The sequence below is a fragment of the Nycticebus coucang genome, chromosome 14 (genome assembly GCF_027406575.1).
Source record: "Nycticebus coucang isolate mNycCou1 chromosome 14, mNycCou1.pri, whole genome shotgun sequence".
In the NCBI taxonomy this organism is placed as follows: domain Eukaryota; kingdom Metazoa; phylum Chordata; class Mammalia; order Primates; family Lorisidae; genus Nycticebus; species Nycticebus coucang.
This window is the reverse complement of record NC_069793.1, coordinates 18,586,785-18,612,133: the sequence shown is the minus strand read 5'-3', so window position 1 is coordinate 18,612,133 and position 25,349 is coordinate 18,586,785. Positions and strand designations below refer to the sequence as shown.

At 39.7% G+C, this 25,349-nt stretch overlaps 2 protein-coding genes across 5 annotated transcripts in view; both read left to right on the top strand.

Annotated features, from left to right (window-relative positions):
* The window catches only part of CSTPP1 (centriolar satellite-associated tubulin polyglutamylase complex regulator 1), a 226,131-nt gene that overhangs the window by 141,033 nt on the left and 59,749 nt on the right, over positions 1-25,349 (top strand). The gene's annotated exons all lie outside the window — the stretch shown is intronic.
* LOC128565231 (centromere protein X-like) lies at positions 14,568-14,975 on the top strand. Its single transcript, XM_053561595.1, has one exon. The coding sequence runs from the start codon at positions 14,568-14,570 to the stop codon at positions 14,973-14,975; it is 408 nt and encodes a 135-aa protein (XP_053417570.1).

Below are 25,349 nucleotides of genomic sequence, written 5' to 3'. Positions count from 1 at the left end.
TCTAAAAATAGCCAGGCATGTGGTAGGCCCCTGTAGTCCCAGTTACTCGGGAGGCTGAGGCAAGAGAATCATTTGAGCCCAAGAGTTAGAAGTCGCTGTGAGCTATGACACCACAGCACTCTACTGAGGGCAACAAAGTAAAACTCTGTCTCAAAAAAAAGAAAAGAAAAGAAATACAGACTATTTCATCATGTACATGGATGAGAGGGATAAAAGTATAGTGAAAGAGAAAGCTAGGGCAAAACTTTGGGGAATATTTATATTTAAAAGGTAGATGAAGGAAGAAGAATCAGGGAAGAACCTATCAGAATATAGGAAAAGAAATAGCAGCATAATATGACATTACAGAAGCCAAGGGAGGAGAGTTTCAAAGAAAGAATAAGCAACAGCATCAGTTGTTCTAGGCGGAGAACTAAGAAAGGTCCTTTGACTATACGGTTATTGGGAGATCACCCATAACTTTCAAGAGAATGGTTTTAGTTGACTTATGGAAGCAACATTGTCGGAGTTACTGGATGAATGAATGGGTAATAAGAAATAGATAATAGCAAACTCTTCTGAAAATTTTAGCTTTGAAAAACAAAGGGAGAGGAAGTAGCTTTAGTGAGTTGAGTCTATGAAAGATTTCTTAGATTAAGGGACGACTTACACATGTATGGGTAGATAGCAAAGAGTTGATGGAGAAGGCAAGATCAAAGATGCAGGTATAAAAGGGATAACTGCTGGAACCCAGTCCCAGAGAAACCGAGAGAGAGCACAGATGGAAAGATTAACCTTAGTAAGAGAGGAGAAAGATTTCTTTCTCTGAGAGAAGGAAGGAAGAAATAAGGATAAGTGAAAATGTAGAAAAATGGTGGCTAGGCATCGTGGCTTATGCCTGTAATCCTACCACGCTGAGAGGCCGAGGCAAGTGAATTGCTTGAGGCCACGTGTCGGAGACAAGCCTGAACAAAAGCAAGATCCCTGTCTCTACTAAAACTAGAAAAACTAAGGCAAGAGGATCGCTTGGGCCCAAGAGTTGGAAGTTGCTGTGAGCTGACACCATAGCACTCTAACCAGGGTGACTGAATGAGACTGACTCTGTCACACACACACACACCAAAAAATGTAGAAAAATACTAAAATACAAAGGAAGGAAATTGAAGGACTTAAGACAGCTTTGATCTTCTCAAAAGAGGTTGTCTGCTAAGAGTTGGGGCTTGGGGCATAAGGTTAGTTTGGAAATTTGAGAATGGAAAATGTCTACAGCAGCTGTTGTGAGAAGTATGATACAAAGTTAAAAGGAGAGGACTAACCATGAGTGTCCAGTGAAGGTTAGACAGTACAAAAATTTGTAATAAAAACCAATCAGTATGGCCAGGTATAGTGGCTCCTTCTTATAATCCTAGCACTCTGAGAAGCCCAGGCAGGTGGATCACTTGAGCTCAGAAGTTCAAGACCAGCCTGAGAAAGAGGGAGACCCCATCTTAACTAAAAGTAGAAAAACTAGCCAGGCATTGTAGCAGGTGCCTGTAGAGCCAGCTACTTGGAAGGCTGAGGCAAGAGGATCACGTGGGCCCAGGAGTTTGAAGTTTCTGTGAGTTATGATGCCATGGTATTCTACCCAGGGTGACAGAATGAGACTCTGTCAAAACAAACAAACAAACAAACATAAAAAAAAAATGATCAATATGATTCCTGGACTTCTCCAAGAATGCTGTATCTCCAAAAGTTGTATTAATCTTCATCTTGACTAGGATAGTGTTTCCTTGGAGTGTCTTAAGAGACATCCCACATATTTATGTACACAGCTATGATTTAATAAAAAATAATAATAATAAAATAAAAATAAAAAAAAGAGAGACATCCCAGCGTTCAAAAACTTTAGAAAATGCTTGCTAAAGGAGAGTTAGTGTTTAGGAATACCAGAGAGGAGGTTGTTTTCTTTGTGGAATACTTCAATCAAGGACATTCAGAGGTCTTGTGGGGAGAATCACAGCAATGAAAAAGAAATATACTTAAGAGACTTAAGAGAAGCAAAGCAGTTTGATATCAAAAATATCTATAGCTACATGGATATCTTGACACAAATCTGAGGATGGGAGAATGTTGGAGAACATCTAAATTGAGATAGAAAAAGGACAGAAAAGAAGTGACATCATTGTGGGATTATACTATAGGTAGCCTAGCTGAATGGAAGAAATAGATAAAGCATTCCTGATGCAGATCACAAAACTGGCTTGAGTCAGGAGACCACAGTGATAACAGAATTCAAGCATCAAAATGTAAGCTCAAAGTTGCATTCAGCCAAAAAGCAGTATACTTAATTCTTTTTTTTCCTGCTTATGTCTTTCTATTCATCAAAGAAAAACTTGCTTATAGTAGAAACAGAGTGGTACCGAAAAGTGTAATGGAGCAGAAAAATAATCAACCGTAAAGCCACTACAGTACTCACCATAAAATATTTGTTAATTCATGTATGTCTGAAATTCTTTTAACATTTCAAATCTTTTATGTTCATCTTTCAGTGGGAAGAAATTTAAGAGTTACAGATAAAAAAATGTAAAAACAGTTCTACTATTGACATTTACTATTTGCTCCTATTATTTACATTTTTCTGAAGATACCAGTCAATGCTGCTATCTGGGCAGGAAAAAGAAATAAAAGGCAGGGTGGGCGCAGTGGCTCACACCTGTAATCTTAATACTCTGGGAGGCCGAGGAGGGTGGATTGCTTGAGCTCAGGAGTTCGAGACCAGCCTGAGCAAAAGTGAGATCCTATCTCTACTAAAAACAGAAAAATTGAGGCAAGAGGATCACGTGAGCCCAAGAGTTGGAGGTTGCTAAGAGCTATGACGCCACAGCACTCTACCCAGGGCAACAGCTAGAGCCTCTGTCTGGAAAAAGAAAAAAAAAAAAATGAAATAAAAAGCTTAACAATTTTAAAGGAGAAGGAAAAATTACATTATTGCAAGTGATATGATTACCAGAAAGTCAAAGATAACCAAGTTGAGGTAAGTGGATATAACCAAAATCAAAAAATTATTTAAAAAATAGGAGCCTTTATATATTCAAATAAGAAGGGGGACTTGTTTTTAGTGGCGAAAGAAGATAAAATACCTAGGAATACACCTAACAATATGCAAGAACTACATGAAGAAAGCTTTAAAATACTACTGAAGGACCTGAAAGAAGACTTGGCCACATGGAAAGGTTTCAGTGAGTATTACAAAGCTGTCAGTGCTGCTTACTTTAGTCTACAAATCAACGTGATCTCAGTAAAAAATAACACCAGAATTTTGTTTTATTTGCTTATTTTGTTGAGACAAGCTGATTATAAAGCTCATACAGAAAAACTAAGTTCAGTTGAGAATAAACTGAACTATTCTTAGAAAGAAAATAATGGGACACTAGCCCTACCAGATCTTAGAATTTATTATAAGGCTACAATATCAATAGTTGCTAGAACGTGCTAAGTCATGGGAAAAGCCCAAGTGCCCATCGATCCATGAATGGATTAATAAATTGTAGTATATGTACACCATGGAATATTATGCAGCCTTAAAGAAAGATGGAGACTTTACCTCTTTCATGTTTACATGGATGAAGCTGGAACATATTCTTCTTAGTAAAGTATCTCAAGAATGGAAGAAAAAGTATCCAATGTACTCAGCCCTACTATGAAACTAATTTATGGTTTTCACATGAAAGCTATAACCAGTTATAACCTAAGAATAGGGGGAAGGAGGAAAGGGAGGGGAGGGAAGGGGAGGTGGGCGGAGGGAGGGTGATTGGTGGGATTACACCTGCAGTGCATCTTACAAGGGTATATGTGAAACTTAGTAAATCTAGAATGTAAATGTCTTAACACAGAAAATGCCAGGAAGGCTATGTTAACCAGTGTGATGAAAATGTGTCAAACAGTCTATAAAACCAGTGTATGGTGCCCCATGATCGCATTAATGTACACAGCTATGATTTAATAATAAATAAATAAATAAATAAAAATAGTTGCTAGAACAAAACTCTGTGTGCTAAGGCATTGTTCCAAGCACTTTAGATATAATAATTTAATTAATTCTTATAACAACCCATTGAGATTAACTTGCTCAAATTCATACTGCCAGTGAGTGGTAGAGGTCAGATTTGAACTCAAGTATTAGCTCCAGAATACATGCTCTTCATGTACATTCTTCATCATTAGCACATTTGTTACTGGCATATGAAGAGATAAGCAATGAATAGACCAGAATCAGAAACCTAGAAATTGACTCAAATATGAAAATAAAGTTAATCTATATTTTAGGGGAACCATTTAGATCAATGAGCACAACTGGTAGCCATCTTGAAATTATAAAGTTGGATTCTTTCCTCATTCCTTATATGAAAATTAATTCTAGATAAATCAAAAATTTCAATATAAAAAAATGAAAACATAAACATACAAAGAAACAAGAGGAAAATGTTAAGAACATTTTAAGATAACATTATAAGATAATCTCACAGAAGGGAAGGTGTTTCTGAGTTTGACTGACAAAAAAACCTAGAAGCATGGGCGGTGCCTGTGGCTCAAAGAGGTAGGGCGCTGGCCCCATATGTCAGAGGTGGCGGGTTCAAACCCAGCCCTGACCAAAAACTGCAAAAAAAAAAAAAAGAGAGAGAGATTGTATGTATTTCGTCTTTGAAAAAAAAATTCAAAAAACCTAGAAGCCATAAAAGATTGATATACTTCACTACAGAAAAAGGAGGAAAATATGCTTGACCAAAAAATACTGTTATATATAATATGAACAAAAGATTAACAATAACAGGGAGAAAGTACTTGCAGCTTCATCTAAGGATTAATTTTTTTACATACAGAGTTTCTAAAAATAATAAAAATATTAGAAACTAAAAAAAAAATACTAAAAACAAAAAAACTGAAGGATGGGCTCAGCACCTGTAGCTCAGTGGCTAGAGCGCCAGCCACATACACTGAAGCTGGCTGGTTCGAACCCAGGCCGGGCCTGCCAAACAACAATGACAACTACAACCAAAAAATAGCCAGGCATTGTGGCAGGTACTTATAGTCCCAGCTACTTGGGAGGCTGAAGCAAGAGAATCGCTTAAGCCCAAGAATTGGAGGTTGCTATGAACTGTGATGCCATGACACTCTACTGAGGGTGACATAATGAGAATATGTCTCAAAAATAAAAATTGAAAGATGAAATGAACTGAAAGTTCCCAGTAAAAGATTATATAAATGGTTCTTTTAAAATTATTTTTTAATAACATGATTGAGATATAATTCACATGCCATATAATTCACCTATTTAAAGCCTACAATTCAGTGGTTTTTAGCAAATTCACAGAGTTGTGAAACCATCGTCAAAATCAATTTTAGAAAATTTACATCAAATCCTCTCCTCCTGAGGGAAAAATAAAACCCATAACTCATTAGCAATAACTTCCCTACCCAACTCTCAGCCCTAGACAGCCACTAATCTACTTTCTGTCTGTACAGATTTGCCTATTCTGGACATTTCATATACTGTAGATAGAATCAAACAATACATGGGCTTCTGTGTCTAGTTTCTCTCACTTAATATTTTAAAGGTTTACCCATGTTGTAACATGTATCACTATTTTTATTCCTTTTAATGGCCAAATAACATTCCATTCTCTGCTTATACTATATTTTGTTTATCCATTCATCTGTTAATAGACATTAGGCCAGGCATAGTGGCTCACACCTATAATCCTAGCACTTTGGGAGGCCAACGAATCACCTTAGTTCAGGAGTTTGAGACCAACCTGAGCAAAAGCGAAACACAGTCTCTACTAAAAAAATAGAAAAACTAGGGCAACACTTGTGGCTCAAAGGAGTAGGGCACCGGCCCCATATACCAGAGGTGGTAAGTTCAAACCCAGCCCCCGTCCAAAAACTGCAAAAAAAAAAAAAACTAGCGTGACCTATGGCAGGTTCCTGTAGTCCCAGGTACTGGGGAGCCTAAGGCATGAAATTCTCTTAAGCCCAAGAGTTTGAGGTTGCTGTATGTTACCTCACCACAGCCCTCTACCAAGGACGACAAAGTGAGACTCCGCCTCAAAAAATAAAACAAGTTGCTGTGGACGTTTGTATACAACTTTTTGTGTGAAAATGTGTTTTCATTTTCCTTGGATATATACTTTATGTTGGAATGCTAGGTCATATGATAATTTTGTGTTTAAAAGAAATGCCAGACTGTTTTCCAAAGTGGCTGCGCTATTTCATATTGCCACTGGCATCATGTAAGGGTTACAGCTTCTTGAATTCCTGCCCACATGTGATCTTTTTTTTTTTGAGACAGAGCCTCAAGCTGTCGCCCTGGGTAGAGTGCCATGGCATCACAGCTCACAGCAACCTCCAACTCCTGGACTCAAGCAATTCTCTTGCCTCTGCCTCCCAAGTAGCTGAGACTACAGGCGCCCGCCACAATGCCCAGCTATTTTTGGGTTGCAGCTGTCATTGTTGTTTGGCAGGCCAGGGCCGGATTCGAACCCGCCACCTCAGGTGTATGTGGCTGGCGCCTTAGCAGCTTGAACCACAGGCACCGAGCCCCACACATGATCTTACTTGCCTTTTTTTATTATATCCAGCCTTGTGAGTATGAAATGATACTGATTTTTATTTGTATTTTGATATGCTTTTGATTTGTATTTTCCTGATGACTAATGATATTGACCTTCTTTTCACATTAATATTGGTCATTGCATTTCTTCTTTGGAGAAATATTCATCCACATTGTAGTGTGTATCAGTACTTTATTTCTTTTAATTGTTGTAGAGTGTTCCATTATATGACTATAGCACAGTTTATTTTTTGTTTACCTGTTAATAGACACTTGGATTATGGTATTATGAATCAATCTTATAGGAACATTTGTCTATAAGTCTTTTTATGGACATATGTTTTCATTTCTCTTGGGTAAATACCTAAAGATGGAATTGCAAACCAACCGTTTCTCTAAGTAGTGGTACCATTTTACTTTCCTAGCAACAATGTATGAGATTTCGGTTGTTGTAGTTCCTTGTTAACATTTGGTATTATCAGTCTTTTTCATTTTAGACGTGCTAGTGGGTGAAGTGGTATCTCATTGTGGTGTTAGTATGCATTTTCCTGATGACTAATGATGTTAAATACTTTTTTATTGCTTATTGGCCATTTGTATATTGTAAAGTACTTTTTCAAATCTTTTATCCAGTTTTTAGTGGGTTATCTTTTCATTATTGACTGGTATGAGTTCTTTATATATTTTGATTGCAAGTCAGATTAAGTGTATCCCAATTTTTTTCTCCTTCCTATGATTCCTTTATTTTATTTATGGTATTTTTTTTGAGCCAAAGTTTTTAAACTCTATTTTGGGAAATTTTTATCTTTTATGGTTAGAACCTTCTGCATCCACATTAAAAAGCATTTGCCTACCCTAAGTTTGTGACATTATTACACTATATTTTCCTCTGAAACCATTACCTTATGGTCAGGTCTGTAATTCACCTTGAATTATTTTTTGCTGATGATTTGAGGTTGGGCCCACGGTTCTTTCCCCTTTTAAGTTTAATTTCTCTCAACAATGTTTTATTATGTTTAATGTACAGATCCTGAACATTTTACTAAATTTATTCATAAATATTTCATGTTCTATGCTACTATTGTAAATGGTATTTTTTTTAATTTCTTATTTTAAACTAACATTTTATTATAAGAATATAGAAATATAATTCCTTTTTTTTGTTTTTGGTGGAGACAGAGTCTCACTTTATCACCCTCGGTAGAGTGCCGTGGTGTCACACTGCTCACAGCAACCTCCAAATCCTGGGCTTAGGAGATTCTCTTGCCTCAGCCTCCCAAGTAGCTAGCTGGGACTTCAAGCGCCTGCCACAATGGCCGACTATTTTTTTTATTGCAGTTTGGCCGGGGGTGGGTTTGAACCTGTCACCCTTGGTAAATGGGGCCAGCACCCTACCTACTGAACCACAGATGTCACCCTTTTTTTGTTTTTTTGTTTTTTTTTTGAGACAGAGTCTTACCATGTCGCCCTCGATAGAGTGCCCTGGCGTCACAGCTCACAACAACCTTTAACTCTTGGGCTTAAGGGATTCTCTTGCCTCAGCCTCCCAAGTAGCTGGGGCTATAGGCACCTGCCACAATGCCTGGCTATTTTTTTGTTGTAGTTGTCATTGTTGTTTAGCAGGCCCAGGCTGGGTTTGAACCCACCAGCCCCAGTGTCTGTGGCCAGCGCCCTAACCACTGAGCTATGGGTGCCAAACCTATAATTGCTTTTTTTATTTTTTTATTTTTTATCAAATCATAACTGTGTACATTAATGCAATCATGGGGTACAATATGCTGGTTTTATATACAATTTGAAATGTGTCCATCAAACCTATAATTGCTTTTTATATATTACCCTTGTATCTTGTGACCTTATTAGTTCTAGTAGTTTCTTTGTAGATTCCTTAGAATATTCTACGTACAAAATTAGATCATATGCAAATAAAGTGAGTTTTATTTATTTATTTCCAATCCTTGTGGAGTTTTTTTCCTTTTCTTTCTGTGTCAGACCTCCATTACAATGTAAAATAGAAGTGATGAAAATAGATATCTTGTTATGTTCCCAATCATGGCAGAAAAATTTCAGTCTTTAAAATTAAGTTATAGGTCTGGCATGGTGACTCACACCTGTAATCCTAGCACTCTTGAAGGCCAAGGTGGGTGGATTGGTTGAGCTCATGAGTCTGAGACCAGCCTGAGCAAGAGTGAGATCCCATCTCTACTAAAAATAGTAAAACTAAAAAAAAGTAAAACTAGCCAGGTGCCATGGCAGGTGCCTGTAGTCCCAGCTACTAGGGAAGCTGAGGCAAGAGGATTGCTTTAGCCCAAGAAACTGAGGTTGCTGTGAGCTGTGATGATGATGATGCCACTGTACTCTACCCAGGACGACTGATTGAGACTATCTAAAAATACATAAATAAACAAATAAATAAAATTAAATTATCTTGGCTAGGCACAATGGCTCATGCCCAGCACCTTGGGAGGCCAAAGTGGATGGATTGCTTGAGTTCAGGAGTTCAAGACCAGCCTGAGCAAGGCGAGACTCTATCTTTACTAAAAATAGAAAAATTAGCCAGGCATCACATTGGGTGCCTATAGTCCCAGCTACTTGGGAGACTAAGGCAAGAGGATTCCTTGAGCCCAGGAGTTTAAGGTTGCAGTTGGCCGGGGCCAGGTTTGAACCTGCCACCCTCGGTATATGGGGCCAGACCCCTACTCACTGAGCCACAAGCGCCACCCTAGAATTGTATGTGTATATTTAAATATGGGTATTGTTCATTTGAGAATTCTTTAATTTTTTCTTTGGCCGGGGCTGGGTTTGAACCCGCCACCTTTGGTATATGGGGCCAGCACCCTACCCCTTTGAGCCACAGGTGCCGCCCAGTTCTTTAATTCTTTAATTGTAATAACTGTATGCCAACTTGTCTTTTGGAGTGTCCTTTCCCTTCCATTTAAAAATGTGCCATGGCTCAGTGCACAGTCGCTCATGTCTATAATCCCAGCACTGTTGGAGGCTGAGGTGGGATTATAGGTTAAGGCTAGGAGTTTAAGACTAGCCTGAGCAAGAGCAAGACCTCATCTCTCCAAAAATAGAAAAATTAGCCAGGCATGGTGGCATGGGCCTATAGTCCCAGCTACAGGAGGCAAAAGAAAGTGCCTTAGCTAAGACTGACAGGCCCCGGTCTGCAGCAAAGATTATGAAGACTTGATAGTTCACACACCTTCCCTGAGGAGGAGGAGTAATTTTGAGGGGATATAAACTAACAAACAAAAAAAGTTTTATATCAACAAAGAGCTCTATTTAGTAGGGGACTTGGTGTTGACAGTAAATATTTAAAAGCAGGAGTTAATATGGCTAAATCACTAGGTATCCCTGATTTCCTCTATTATGTATACCTATGGGTGAATAATATCCATCATTAGCCCCAAGGATTATCTAATGCTCATTGTAAACAAAAATATAAGAACTCTCCCACCTAAAGTAGACAAGTAATTTAGTGGTCTATTTTGGTAAGATAAGATCATTAAATTAAAGATATCGTCACACCTTAAGCTGATTAATTTACTGGTATTTTGATTTGAATTAAACATTAGACAATAAATCTCATGGGTCAGAAGAAGTTAAACACAAAAACAAAAACCAATAGTCAAATCCTCAGACTAGTGTCTGACACGGTTGAACTCTCCTTAGTATCTCACCTACACAGCATTTTAACTTATAAGGTATCCAAAACACCGATTTGAAAGAAGTAAAAATGGTTGCTGAGGAGTCAATATTTACAGAATTTATAGGCAAGGCAGGAAGTCTCCTAAGACTATCCCAGCGAGCCTGTTGACTTACAAATGCACAACCATAGTGCTCAACAGGTCAGCGGTGACAAACAAAAAATACAGTGGGTTTTAAATGTTGCCGGCCTTCACCACACTAATAGTCACAGTAATGATAAGTGTTAACAGAAAAGGAGCTACTAGAGACCCAAAGAGTGATGAGAAAATACATATTAAAAACAAACAGTATTTTAGGGTAGGTCGTTTACTGTAATAGGGGACAGATAAATGGCTTTATAAATAAGCAGTCTTTATAATGTTGAACCATAGTTGGTAAGCAAAAATTAACTTCTTTTCACTATCATATTTTATACTAAGCTAAGGAAGTTTATAATACAGTTTAGAGATAACTTCTATCAAATAAATATGCTTAAAATGGGGGAAAAAATGTTTTAACACTCAAGTAAGCTTTGCTTATTGACTTAGGTAGAATGTACATAGAAGAAAGGATTACAGAACCCCTGGAAATACTGTGTACTATTTCAGCATCATAGGGATTGCACGGCCTGTTCTGTAGGAATAATAATTATAATAATTATAGCTATCATTTAATGAGCATTTACCATGTTAAATCTGTATATGCATTATAGTATTGGATCCTTTCAACTACTGTTTGAGTAGATATTGTCTCTCTTTTCAAGATAAGGAAATTGAGGCACTGTTAAATAATTTGCCTGACATTGTTCATATTGTAAGTGGCAGAGCTCAGAGTCAAACTGAGCTCTGAGTACCTCCATCCAGGTTTACTGTCTCAAAGTGTTTTATGGTAAGGAGGAATACCCTTTCTGAGGAGGAATGATTATTATTGTAGCTTCTAACATATTTTCAAAGAATGAGTGAGGATCCCCTCCTTTATTATTTATTCGTGTGAAAACTCTTTGTTTTATCTTACCTTATGCTAGGCTGAACAATGGCCCTAAAGATCTGTAGTTCCTAATCCAGGATTATCCAGCTAGGCCTTAAATGTAATCACAGGTATCCTTATAAGAGAGAGTCAGAGGGAGATTTGATGACAGAAGAGGAAGAAGGCAATGTGACACCAGAAGTGGGTATGTATGAAAGAGGGATGTGCTGTGATGTGGGGCCATAAGCCAAGGAATGAGGATAGCCTCTAGAAGCTGGAAAAAGAAATGAAACTAATTCTTCTACCCTGGAACCTCTATAACAAACCAGCCTACTGACACTTTGATTCCCCAAATGCTAACTTTTGCTGATAGGTAGATAATTTGACTGCTTTCCTATTCTCCTATACAACCTCAATATCATTGATCACATATAAGAAAGCTAACACTAATTGTATAGCATTACCTAATATCTAGTACAAATTAAAAATTTCCCAATTGTTCCTAAACATTTTTAATACCTGTTTATTTCCTGACCCAGGATCCAAATAAGTTTTACACATGTTGTACTTGGTAATATCTCCTTAGTTTCTTTTAATCTGGAACAGATCCTCTACCATTTTGTTTTCCATGACTTGGACCTCTTTATCTTATGTTTTAATCTTTATCTTGTGTTTTACCTGAATGCCCTGCATGAAACTATAAACTCCACAGGGGCATGGATGTTAGTCTCTTTTGTTCATAGCTGTATCCTTAGCATTGAGAATGGTGCCTGGCTCACAGTAGGATTTAGTAATTTTTTTTTTAAACAGGATCTCAAGCTGTCACCCTGAGTAGAGTGCCATGGCGGCATCATAGCTCACAGCAACCTCCAACTCTAAGGTTCAAGCGGATCCTCTTGCCTCGGTTTTTTGTATTTTTAGTAGAGACAGGGGTCTCACTATGGCTCAGGCTGGTCTCAAACCCGTGAGCTCAAGCAATCCACCTGCCTTGTCCTCCTAGAGTGCTAGGATTACAGCCGTGAGCCATTGCACCCAGTCTAATAAATATTTATTAAATAATTAGTTGAGTAGAGAATAAGTGTAGGATGTGACCAGAGCTTATTTATTCCATGTGGCTCCAAAAAGCAGAATTAGGTCCAGTGGGTGGAAGATACCAGGAAAACAGAGTTCACAATGTAAGAAGAAATTTTCTTTTTTTTTTCTGAGACAGAGTCTCAAGCTATTGCCCTGGGTAGAGTGCCATGGAGTCACAGCTCACAGCAACCTCCAACTCTTAGGCATTTCTCTTGCCTCAGCCTCCCAAGTAACTGGGACTACAGGTGCCTGCCACAATGCCCAGCTATTTTTTTTGTTGCAGTTTTCATTGTTGTTTAGCTGGCCCAGTCTGGGTTCAAACCCACCAGCCTAGGTGTATGTGGCTGATCCTGTAACCACTGAGCTGTGAGCGCCGAGCCAAGAAGAAATTTTCTTAATGATTAAAATTATCCTTAAATGGCTCGGTGCCTGTGGCTCAAGTTGCTAAGGTGCCAGCCACATACAGTTGAGCTGGCGGGTTCGAATCCAGCCCAGGCCAAACAACAATGATGGCTGCAACCAAAAAAATAGCTGGGCATTGTGTAAGGCCCCTGTAGTCCCAGCTACTTGGGAAGCAGAGGCAGGAGAATCGCTTGAGCCCAGGAGTTGGAGGTTGCTGTGAGCTGTGATGCCATAGTACTCTCCCTAGGGCAACAGCTTGAGGCTCTGTCTCAAAAATAAATAATAATAAAATTATCCTTAAATGAAAAGAAGTGCTTGGATTGTAATGAATTTTCTGTCATAAGTAGGTAATAAAGTGAATACTAGACATATGCTCTCCAGTGTGGTAGCCACTAGCCTCATATGGTCATTTGAATTTAAGTTAATTAGAAGTAAATACAATTACACAGAGAATAAAATGGTGGTTACTAGGAACTGGGGGAGCGAGAAATGGGGAGTTGTTCAATTGGTATAAAGTTGCAGTTATGCAAAATGAATTAGTTCTAAAAATCTCGTGTAAAGCATGGTGCCTATAGTTGACAATACTGTATTATGAACCTAAAAATTAATAAGAGGTTAGATCTCAGGTCAAGTGTTCTTTTTTTTTGAGACAGACTCTTACTTTGTCACCCTTAGGAGAGTGCTGTGGTGTCCTAGCTCACAGCAACCTCAAACTCATAGGCTCAAGTGATTCTCTTGTCTCACCCTCCTGAGTAGCTGGGAGTACATACGCCCACCACAACACCCAGCTATTTTTAGAAACAGTGTCTTGCTCTGGCTCAAGCTTGTCTCAAACTCGTGAGCTTAGGCAATTCACATGTCTCAGCCTCCCAGGGTGCTAGGATTACAGGCGTGAGCCACCATGGCCAGCCCATCAGGTCAAGTGTTCTTAGCACTCACACATACACACACATAAACATAAGCAAACACACACACTAAGGGACACAAGGAAACTCTGGGGAGTGTTGGATGCACCTTTTATCTTGCTCATGGTGGCGACTTCACTGGTATATGCATCTGTCCAAGCTCATCAAATTGTCCGTGCACAGTTAAATATGCACAGTTTTCTGTATGTCACTTAATATAAAGCTAATGTTTAGAAAAAAACTAAGTCCTATTAAAATTTAGTTCATTAGTTACATGGGTCATATCTCAAGTCCTTATAAACCACATACAGCTAATGGCTACTACCATGTCAGACAGTGCAGAATAACAAACATTTCCATCATCACAGAGTTCTATTGTACAGTGCTATTCTAGACAGAAATAAAGGAAGAAATTCCTTTATAATATGAAGGAAGAAATTCAAGCACAAGATCAGAATGATGAGTTGAATTAATTAGATGACTTCTAAAGTCCATTCTAAGCCTTGGTTTTATAATTTCTCAAGGAAGGCTAGGTGTGGTAGCTCATGCTTATAATCCTAGCAGTCTGGGAGACTGAGGTCGGGGGATTGCCTGAGCTCACAGGTTTGAGACCAGCATGAGCAAGAGCAAGACCCCACCTCTAAAAAAAAACAGTCCTGGCTCAGTGCCTGTAGCTCAGTGGTTAGGGCGCTGGCCACATATACCAAGGCAGGCAGGTTCTAAACCAACCCGGCCTGCTGAACAACAATGACAACTGCAACAAAAAATAGCCGGGCGTTGTGGTGGGCACCTGTAGTCCCAGCTACTTGGGAGGCTGAGGCAAGAGAATAAGCCCAAGAGTTAGAGGTTCCTGTGAGCTGTGATGCTACAGCACTCTACCGAGGATGACAGAGTGAGACTATGTCTCAGAAAATAAGTATCACGGCACAGGATTCCTGAATGCATGCACGGAGGCAGTGGTCATGAAGGGAGAAGGTGCGGGCTTCCAAAAGGAGCTGGTGAGCAAACTGCTGCACCTGCACTTCGAGGATGCCAAGACCAAAGTCAATGGGGATGCACTGCAACTTATGGTGGAATTGCTGAAGATCTTTGTTGTAGAAGCAGCTGTCCATGGGGTCCGGCAGGCCCAAGCAGAGGATGTGACCCTCATGGATGTGGATCAACTGGAGAAGGTGCTCCCTCAGCTGGAGTCCAGAGGCCGCCCCACACGGAGCAGGCCTCTTGTCTCCTGTGGCCTCTGGTTTCAGACAGGGAAGATCTTGAGAGGTCTAGAGCAGGAAGATTGTCCTCCAGCCTTCTCAGGATGGTGTCATTTGCCCGGCTTTGCTGCAGGACACAGCCAGTGTAGGGTCTTGAGGACAGGCCCATAGGGATGGTGCCTGGGGTCCCTGCCTCTCGTCTTTGGGGAAATTGCACCTGCTGGGAGGTATCCTTGGGAAGCAGGTGCTGGTGAAGGGCCAGCCTGCATGTTTGCTATCTCCTTCTCCACATTCCTTCCACCCAACAACAAAGCTGGCTTGTAACTTTCAGTCATCTGATATTCCCCTAAGAAGAGGCTTCCCTGAGCTATAAATTTGTTCTCACAAAGCAGCATCAATAAATCAAAATGATAAAAAAAAATAAGTATCACATTCAAACCATAGCATCAAGAAGAAAAAAGAAAATAAATAAATAAATGAATAAATAAATAAATTCTTGAGGGCCATCTTTTTAAACCATGTCAATAATGGTGGAGAGATAGTCCCACTTTCATTTTGAGATAAAGGAAGGATAGCTCTCACAGATTTAAAACTGTTATTATATGGAGGTATTTTTATTTTATTGATTTGACTTAAAAATTGCTTCTTGTCAGCTTGTCAGTCTAATTAGAGCAATAAATTTCTGAGGGGAAATGACCTAACAGTGGCATGACCAAGAGAAAGTACAGTAATCATTACATTTTTTTCCTGAAAGAACTTTCCCTTGATTGTTTAGTTTAGCCTGAAGAGCCTTTTATGACACTTAAAAATCCCTGAGGGGGAAAAAAAAGGACTAAGCTGAGCCAGTTGTCTACAGGACAACTTAGGGTGAGTCTTTCAATTGCCAGTACAGACAGGATCTCATCTATGAACTTTGTTCTCTTGTCCAACTCCAGTTTCTACAGGTTTTCTTTTTTCTTTGCTCTCCAATCAAAAGGAAAATACTCATGTGATTATTAGAAATACTGGAGTGGTAAATTGAGGAACTTGAAATACCCTTTTTCCTCCCTTCAAAGTCTTAAATAATATTTGCTTCATTGAAGCTTGCAGTTCATTAAAGGCAGTCCTGCAGGGGGATGTAATAATATGTTTTGTCTTCTAATTGAAAGAAAATCTCTACCAAACTCATCTTTGAGTCATGCAGGATTTTTTTTATTTTCTAATTTTAATGTTCTTGGGTGTTCCAGCACCTTTTCCCTGTGACCTGCCATTTACAAAATTCCCAGGTCTTCCTTGGGCCAAAAATGAAGCCTAGTATCATCTCTAACAAGATAAATTGCTAGCCTTCTCAAATATATTAATATTTGCCTATTTTTTTAATTGTAGAGCAGTCCCCAGGGAGTAGTATCCTGGAGAAACAGAAATAACACAGTAGAAGAGCAGTAGTTTTATGGACATCAGGAGCAACATTACAGACCTGAATTTGTTGCATTTTTGTGGCTTTAGAGTGACTAATTAGCAAAAGCCAATCTGTTATCAATTTGGCCTTTGGTTAAGCTACAACATGCTAAACAACTAAGAGTATATATCCTCAGTTACTTACATAGAGAGGTGCATAAAAGATCCAGACTAACAAGAAAACAAATAGCCAGTGTGGGGTATGGCCAGAGAATCTGTAAAGCCCACCAAGTGATTCAGATGAACAGACAAATTTGAGGAACCACCTAGGTCCACATTATTTTGTAAAGAAATGATTGAAGAACTTTTCTCCTGAAAATTTTTTTTAAACAAGACAGATCTTTTTTTATTGTGATAAAATATATGTAAATGAGGCCAAGCACAGTGGCTCACAACTATAATCCCTATGCTTTGGGAGGCCAAGGCAAGGAAGACTGCTTTGAGATCAGGAGTTCAGGACCAGCCTGGGCAACATAGCAAGACCTCACTCTACAAAAAACATTTTAGGGTGTGCAATATGATAGCACACCCTGCAGTCCCAGCTACATAGGAACATCACTTCAGCCTAGGAGTTCAAGGTTATAGTGAGCTATGATCATGTCACTAGACTCAAGCCAGAGCAATAGAGCAAGATGCTTTCTCTAATAAATAAATAAATAAATAAAATAAATATATGTAACATATAATTTACCTTTTTAACCAGTTTTTAGTTTACATTTCAGTGGCTCAGAGCCTGTAGCTCAGTGAGTAGGGTGCCAGTCACATACACCAAGGCTAGCAGGTTTGAGCCTGACCCGGGCCTGCTAAACAACCATGACAACTGCAACCAAAAAATAGCCGGGTGTTGTGGCGGGCGCATGTAGTCCCAGCTACTTAGGAAGCTGAGGCAAGAGAATCACGTAAGCTTAAGAGTTTGAGGTTGCTGTGAGCTACGATGCCACAGCATTCTACCGAGGGTGACAGACTCTGTCTAAAACGAACTAAAAAAAGTATACAGTTCAGTGGTATTAAATACATTCACAATATTATACAACCATCACCACCCACTACTAGAATTTTTCATCATCCCAAACTGAAATTCTATCTCCTTTAATAATAACTCCTCATCCTTCTCACCCCTTGCCCTGGTAACCTCTATAACACTTTGTCTCTATGAATTTGCCTATTCTAGTAGGTACCTCATACAAGTGAACAGATTTTTTTTTTTTTTGAGACAGTCTTACTCTGCCACCCCAGGTGGGGTGCAGTGGTGTCCTCATAGCTCACTGCAACCTCAAACTCCTAGGCTCAGGTGATCCTCCTGCCTCAGCCTCCCTAATAGCTGGGACTACAGGTGCACAGCTAATTTTTCTATATTTAGTAGAGATGGGCACAGGTGGTGGTGATGTCTCAATCTTGCTCAGGCTGGTCTCACACTCCTGAGCTCTAGTTATCCTCCCTCAACCTCCCATGGTGCTATGATTCTAGGAGTAAGCCACCATACAGGCCGAGATAATTGATTTTTAACAAAAGTTTAATTGCTTTCTTGCCTAAAGGGATAGGTCTGAGTGGAAAAAAAACAAATGTTAATAGGGTGTCTTGACTGGACAAGTCAAGGTCACATTAAGATTTGCTGGATTTCTCTCAAGCAATAGAAAACTTCATTTATAAACTTTGGTTTCACTGAATCATAGAGACCCTTTTATCCTAATTATTTTAATGATGTGTGTGTTCATTTATAATATTAATTCATTCAAAATGACTACTGAAACTCCAGTAAGACCAGCCTATATCACAAAATCCCAAGACCAGAGATGTTGGCGTGGATGTGGAGAAAAGGGAACACTTCTACACTGCCGGTGGGAATGCAAATTAATACATTCCTTTTGGAAAGATGTATGGAGAACACTTAGAGATCTAAAAATAGATCTGCCATTCAATCCTATAATTCCTCTACTAGGTATATACCCAGAAGACCAAAAATCCACATCACAGGGCGGCGCCTGTGGCTCAGTGAGTAGGGCGCCGGCCCCATATGCCGAGGGTGGCGGGTTCAAACCCAGCCCCGGCCAAACTGCAACAAAAAAATAGCCGGGCGTTGTGGTGGGCGCCTGTAGTCCCAGCTGCTCGGGAGGCTGAGGCAAGAGAATCGCGTAAGCCCAGGAGTTAGAGGTTGCTGTGAGCCGTGTGCCACGCACTCTACCTGAGGGCGGTACAGTGAGACTCTGTCTCTACAAAAAAAAAAATAATAATAAATAAATAAATAAATAAATCCACATCACAACAAAGATATTTGTACCAGAATGTTTATTGCAGCCCTATGCATAATTGCTAAGTCAAGTGCCCATTGATCCACGAATGGATTAATAAATTGTGGTATATGTACACCATGGAATATTATGCAGCCTTAAAGAAAGATGAAGACTTTACCTCTTTCATGTTTACATGGATGGAGCTGGAACATATTCTTCTTAGTAAAGTATCTCAAGAATGGAAGAAAAAGTATCCAATGTACTCAGCCCTACTATGAAACTAATTTACGGCTTTCACATGAAAGCTATAACCCAGTTACAACCTAAGAATAGGGGGAAAGGGGAAGAGGGAGGAGAGGGAGGGAGAAGGATGGGCTGAGGAAGGGTGATTGGTGGGATTACACCTGTGGTGCATCTTACAAGGGTATATGCGAAACTTAGTAAATGTGAAATGTAAATGTCTTAGCACAATAACTAAGAAAATGCCAGGAAGGCTATGTTAACCAGTGTGATGAAAATGTGTCAAACGGTCTATGAAACTAGTGTATGGTGCCCCATGATCACATTAATGTACACAGCTATGATTTAATTAAAAAAAAAATGACTACTGACTAGTTGGTCATATTCAATCCAGTTTTCTCATAAAAATCAGCAGGTGGGGGTGGCGCCTGTGGCTCAGTCGGTAAGGCGCTGGCCCCATATACCGAGGGTGACGGGTTCAAACCCGGCCCCTGCCAAACTGCAACCAAAAAATAGCCAGGCGTTGTGGTGGGCGCCTGTAGTCCCAGCTACTCAGGAGGCTGAGGCAAGAGAATCGCTTAAGCCCCAGGAGTTGGAGGTTGCTGTGAGCTGTGTGAGGCCACGGCACTCTACCGAGGGCCATAAAGTGAGACTCTGTCTCTACAAAAAAAAAAAATCAGCAGGTGGCTCACACCTATAATCATAGCACTTTAAGAGACTGAGGAGGGAGGATCACTTGAAGAGTTTGGGGCTGCAGTAAGTTATGATGGCACCACTGCACTCCAGCCTGACAGAGAAAGATCTTGTGTCTAAAAATATAAATTAAAACAAATAATAAGCATGTTTTTCAAAATCCCCTCTCAATTGTATCGTTCTAAGCCATTTCTGCAATATTAAGGCCCAGAAGAAAATATAAATTACTATCAAATATTTCCAAAGTTCAGAAGTAGAAGAATTAACATTTTCCGTGTTCTTTTTATAAAATGAACTATTTCCAGCCATACCAAATTTGATGTTTCAGATCCTCTTCCACAAGATTGAGTACTTGACGATAGCCCTTTTGACTCTTTTCTAGATGTCCTAAAGAAGCAAGGAGTTTCTTCAGGGCCTTCGCATAATACTACTCTGAAAAGAAAGTCTCTTCATCTTTCTAGAATAGGCTTTAGCTAGCCACTATGGCTCACGCCTGTAATCCCAGCACCCTGGGAAGCTGAGGCAGGTGGAGTGCCTAAGTTCACAGGTTTGAGACCAGCCTGAGCAAAAGTGAGACCTCGTCTCTAAAATTAGCTGGGTATTGTGGCAGGCACCCGTATTCCCAGCTACTTGGGAGGCTGAGGCAAGAAAATCTCTTGAGCCTAAGAGCTTGAGGTTGCTGTGAGCTATGATGCCACAGCACTCTACCCAGGGCGACAAAGTGAGATTCTGTCTCAAAAAAAAAAAAGTAGAATAGGACTTCAGAATCAGGATTGTCCATAAAGTTCGTGTGCAGTTTAAACTAGTTTATTATTTGTATCTATATCAAAGGCCCAGGAATGCACCTACCACTTGAAACATAGAGCAAAGGAACTGATTTTATTTTATTTTTTAAACAGAGTCTCACTCTGTCACCCTGAGTAGAGAATTATGGCATCATAGCTCACAGCAACCTCAAACTCTTGGGCTTGAGCAATCCTCTTGCCTTACCCTCCCAAGTAACTGGGACTACAGGTGTGCGCCACTACACCCAGCTGCTTTTTTCTATTTCTAGTAGAGACACAGTCTCGCTCTAGCTCATGTTGGTCCTGAACTTGTGAACTCAAGCAATCCACCTGCCTCAGCCTCCTAGAGTGCTAGGATTACAGGTGTGAGCCACTGCATCTGGCTGATTTTGCTTATTTTAAACCATATTGCTTAAATTTTTAAAGCCAACTATGTAACATACTCACCACCTTCACTACCTGTATAAGACTGATCCATCAGTAATAGTATGGCAGGACCAACTTATGGGTTTTGTCAAAAGCTACGGAACAAGAAGTATTACTATTACTTACTTAAAATTGTTTTTTATATCTGTGTCCTGAGGTCAGACCACAGTATTGTGACAAGCCAATAGACAAACCACTAGTGATAGGTCTTCCTACCCATTCCTATTCTCCGTTTTTTTTAAGTATGAAATTTGTTCATGTTTTATATGTATCTTATACACGTATACTGAAGGTAATTTTATACAATATTTTATAACATTCAGTAAATGAAACAAAGTTTGCGTACATTGAAATATCAGAAAGCAAAAGTGTTATTGCAGGAGGAAAAAGGCTTTTATTTAGCCAGCAGAGCTAATGGCATAGAAGAATCCATATGGCCACACTCCCCAACTGGCTTGGTCTTTCCCTTTTTTTGACAGAATCACACTTAGTTACCCTCGGTAGAGTGCCGGGTAGTCATAGCCCACAGCAACCTCAAACTCTTGGGCTCAAGAGTCTCTTGCCTCAGCCTCCCTAATAGCTGGGACTATAGGCAACCACCAGAATACACAACTATTTTTTGTTGTTGTTTAGCAGGCCCAAGCCGGTTCAAACCCACCAGCCCTGGAGCATGTGGCTGGTGCCTTAACCACTGAGCTACGGGCACTGGCTACTCTCCGTTTTTAAAAAGAATATTCAAGGGAGTGGTGCCTGTGGCTCAGTGAGTAGGGTGCTGGCCCCATATACTGAATGTGGTGGGTCGAACCTGGCCCTCGGGCCAAACTGCAACAAAAAAATAGCTGGGCGCTGTGGCGGGCGCCTGTAGTCGGGAGGCTGAGGCAAGAGAATAGCCTAAGCCCAAGAGCTGGAGGTTGCTGTGAGCTGTGACACCACAGCACCCTACCGAGGGCGACATAATGAGACTGTCTCAAAAAAAAAAAAAGAAAGAAACTTTGGGTGGCACCCTGTGGCTCAAGGAGTAGAGTGCTGGCCCCATACACTGGAGGTGGTGGGTTCAAACCCAGTCCCAGCCAAAAGAAAAAATGGGAAAAAAAAAAAAAAAAAGAGTATTCAAGTTCTAATTCTCAACTCTAAGAACTTTTCTGATAATCTAGATCTATCACTGTTTGAACTTTTTTTTTTGAGACAGAGTCTCACTATGTCACCCTCAGTAGATTGCCATGACATCACAGCTCACAGCAACTTCAAACTCTTGAGCTTAAGCAATTCTCTTGCCTCAGCCTCCCAAATAGCTGGGACACAGGTATCCACAACACCTGGCTATATTTTTGTTGTTGTTGTTGCAGTTGTCATTGTTGTTTTAGCTGGCCTGGGCTGGGTTCGAACCCACCAGCCGCGGTGTATGTGGTTGATGCCCTACCCATTGAGCTATGGGTGCAACCCTCACTGTTTGATCTGTAACCCTCTTATCCCAGATTTACTTTGTAAGTTTGAGCAAATTATTTATCTTTAACACTCCACTTTCCATACAAGTGTTCATTGAGCATAAAATTAGGATAATGATGCCCCCTCTGGAAAAAAGAATTAGTAACACAGTGGGTCTGTTTCCCTACTTTTATGTTGGGAAGGGAAAATACCTTCCTATTCTTCCTTCTGAATTTTCCCCTTTGCTCCTTGGCACAAATGAAGAAATGCTCTTCTTGGCGTGGTTGCTAAGAGGAACTTTGCCACACTGCCTTTGAAGTGGCGAAACAAAGCCTTTACCAGTGTACTTGGAGGATCTGGCACCCTGGAAACTCCTAAGGGCTCCCACCCACACCCTCTTTGGGAGGTTCTTTTCCAAAAGCTGTATTCAGACTTACACCAATATGCAGAGGAGACATCTTTCCTATTTAAAAAACATTTGCTTTCTACCCAAAGCTGTGGGGAAGGTAGTAAAGGTGAGGTGGGAACTGGGTATAATGTTGGCAAATGTTTTGAGCACGTAAGATAAAACGTTTGATAAGTACAGTCTTGTTTGTATTGGCTTATTATACTCCTCATCGGAGAAAGTGTTTTCTTTGGTCACCTGCCAGTGAAAAAGATTAGCCTTTTCCTGTATTTAGGATCGTTTCTTTAGTTACGTTGGTCTAACAAGATAGACAAAGGCTGCTGAAATTAATTAGTATTGGAGCACAATAATACTCATTTCTCCTTTTTGCCCTTTCCAATTCATTGGCAGTTCGGTACAAGCAGTATAAGTGGGTTTTGGTGGGGCTCTTTTTCTCTTCTTACCTATTCCAAGTTATATTTTCAAATTTAGTTCTCTTCCTCTAATGTTCAAGATTTTAAAGGATTTGGCCCCCCGTTTGTTACTATTTTATAGCATCGCCTAAGAAATACTTTTTCATTTAAATGGCTTTTTTGTCACTTGAATTATCTTTTAGGTTGTCATACTTTGTGTCTTTAAGTTTTTATTATAGTCCGGAAAAGTTATATAGTTTCATTTTCTTTGAGGCAAGGCGTGAAGTTTTTTGGGTTTTGGTTTTCAGTTTTGTTTTTTGTGGGTTTTCTTTTTTCCCTCCTTCAAATTTGTTCCTTGTTTGCCTCAAAAGAAGATACTGGCATAACATTCTGTATCAAAGCTATTTGAGCTAAATGTACATACTTCAATATCCCCCTTAATGTGTTTAGCTTGATCTAGGGTGTATTTTTTTGGTTGTGGGTATTTTGAATTAAAGTTAAAGCCTTTAACCATCATGAGCCCATCTTTATCCCTTTAAACAAAAATGAAATGAACTCTATTGCAGTATGAAGGTTTTCATTTACCTCATACATGAGGGCAATTTTTTTTTTTTTAATGAGACAGAGTCGTACTTTGTCGTCCTCAGTAGAGTGCCATGGTGTCATAGCAATCTCAAACTCTTGGGCTCAAGTTATTCTCTTGCCTCAGCCTCCAAACAGCTGGGACTGCAGAGCCACAACACCTATTTTTAGAGATGGGGTCTCAGTCTTGCTTAGGCTGGTCTTGAACCCGTGAGCTCAGGCAATCTACCATCCTTGGCCTCCTAGAATGCTAGGATTACAGGCATGAGCCACCGCCCTGCCACATAAGGGTAAATTTATTAGAGATGATGTTATTTAGTTACTGAGTTTCTAAGCAATATTGCAGAATACCCTTTTCTGAAATTCTTTGTTTTTGCTTTTAATAGACTAGATTTTGTTATAAGGAATGGATTAGGTACAGATCTGTCGAAGGCATTAGATGAGAAGTTACCTCTTGAAGTTACTCTTTAGAATAAATAGGTTGTATTTTTTTCTGAAGGAATTTTAACATTCATTTATTTGGGAAAATTAGAAGAAGCTAGTTTATAGAGAAGAGCTCTTTTAGATAGTGCTTTTTTTATGTGGTTTGCCAACCTCTGATTCCTACTCACTTACAGTGAGTTTCAAGTATGGGTAGTTTTAAGATGTGGTCAGTTTCCATGACTACTAAATAAAATATGAATTTCTCATGTTACTTTAAGACTATTTGTGGGAAATCTTGATTTGGGTCTTTGTGTCTTCTGAGGAGTGTGTTATAGTTTAGTAGCCTCTCATCTGAACCCTGCAAAGATGGTGATTTGGGATAATAGCCTGAGTTATATTCCTCTCTCTCCATCACTCAATACTTAGAGACTGTTAATGCCTTCTTTTGCTTTTCTTCTGTCAGATGGGAAGAAAGGATTGGCAGAGGTAGAACAACCTTTATAAAGTTTCTCTAGCAGATTAAAGGAGGAGCCAGAAGACTAAGGTTTAGGCTGGGCGAGGTAGCTCACGCCTGCAACCCCAGCCCTCTGGGAGACTGAGGCAGGTAGATCTCCTGAACTCAGGAGATCAAGGCAAGCCTGAGCAAGAGCAAGTGAGACCCCGCCTCTAAAAAGTAGCTGGGCGTTGTGGCAGACATCTGTACTCTCAGCTACTCGGGAGGCTGAGGTAAGAGGATCGCTTGAGCCCAAGAGTTTGAGGTTGCTGTGAGCTGTGATGCCACTGCACTCTACCGAAGGTGACAGAGTGACACTCTGTCTCAAAAATAAAACAAACAAAAAACAAAAGACCAAGGTCTAGAAATCCTCAAGGCAAATTTATATTACAGATAAGATGTTTATATGAAGAAACACCAGTCCCTGTGACCTAAATTAAGCTACCTAACCTCTCAATGTCATCCATTTCTCTGTTTGTAAAAGGGTAATAGCAATTCCAGTCTCTACGTTCCTCCAGAGTTTAGGAGAAATTTAATGAAATAACGAATTTAGGTCTATTCTTACAAGGCAACATATTGATGATTTTTAGGAAAATGAACTATTTGGGGTCCTTGAGAGGCCTGACAATCTGTTACCTCTTCCACTATTGAAATAGGACTATTGTCAAAAGCTAATCCACTGCCAAAAAGTAAGTCATTTATTCTGTGCCTAGGTCAGGTCCAATGTGAAAAAAAAGATTTTGATCTTTTGGAATAAATATTACTAACTGGATAGGCACAAAGATGTCCATTTTTCTTTCAGTCTTCCTTTTTTTTTTTTTTTTTTTTAAGTCAGAACAGAAGTGTAATTGTGTTTGATGGTTCACTTCGGGGAAATGTTAGGTTCAATCTGGAACACTTAAAATCAGATATACTTTTTTTTTTTTTTTTGGTAGAGACAGAGTCTCACTTTATGGCCCTCGGTAGAGTGCCGTGGTCTCACACAGCTCAAAGCAACCTCCAACTCCTGGGC

Coding starts and splice junctions, on each gene's coding strand:
- LOC128565231 (XM_053561595.1), top strand. CDS start 14,568: ATGAAGGGAGAAGGTGCGGGCTTCCAAAAGGAGCTGGTGAGCAAACTG.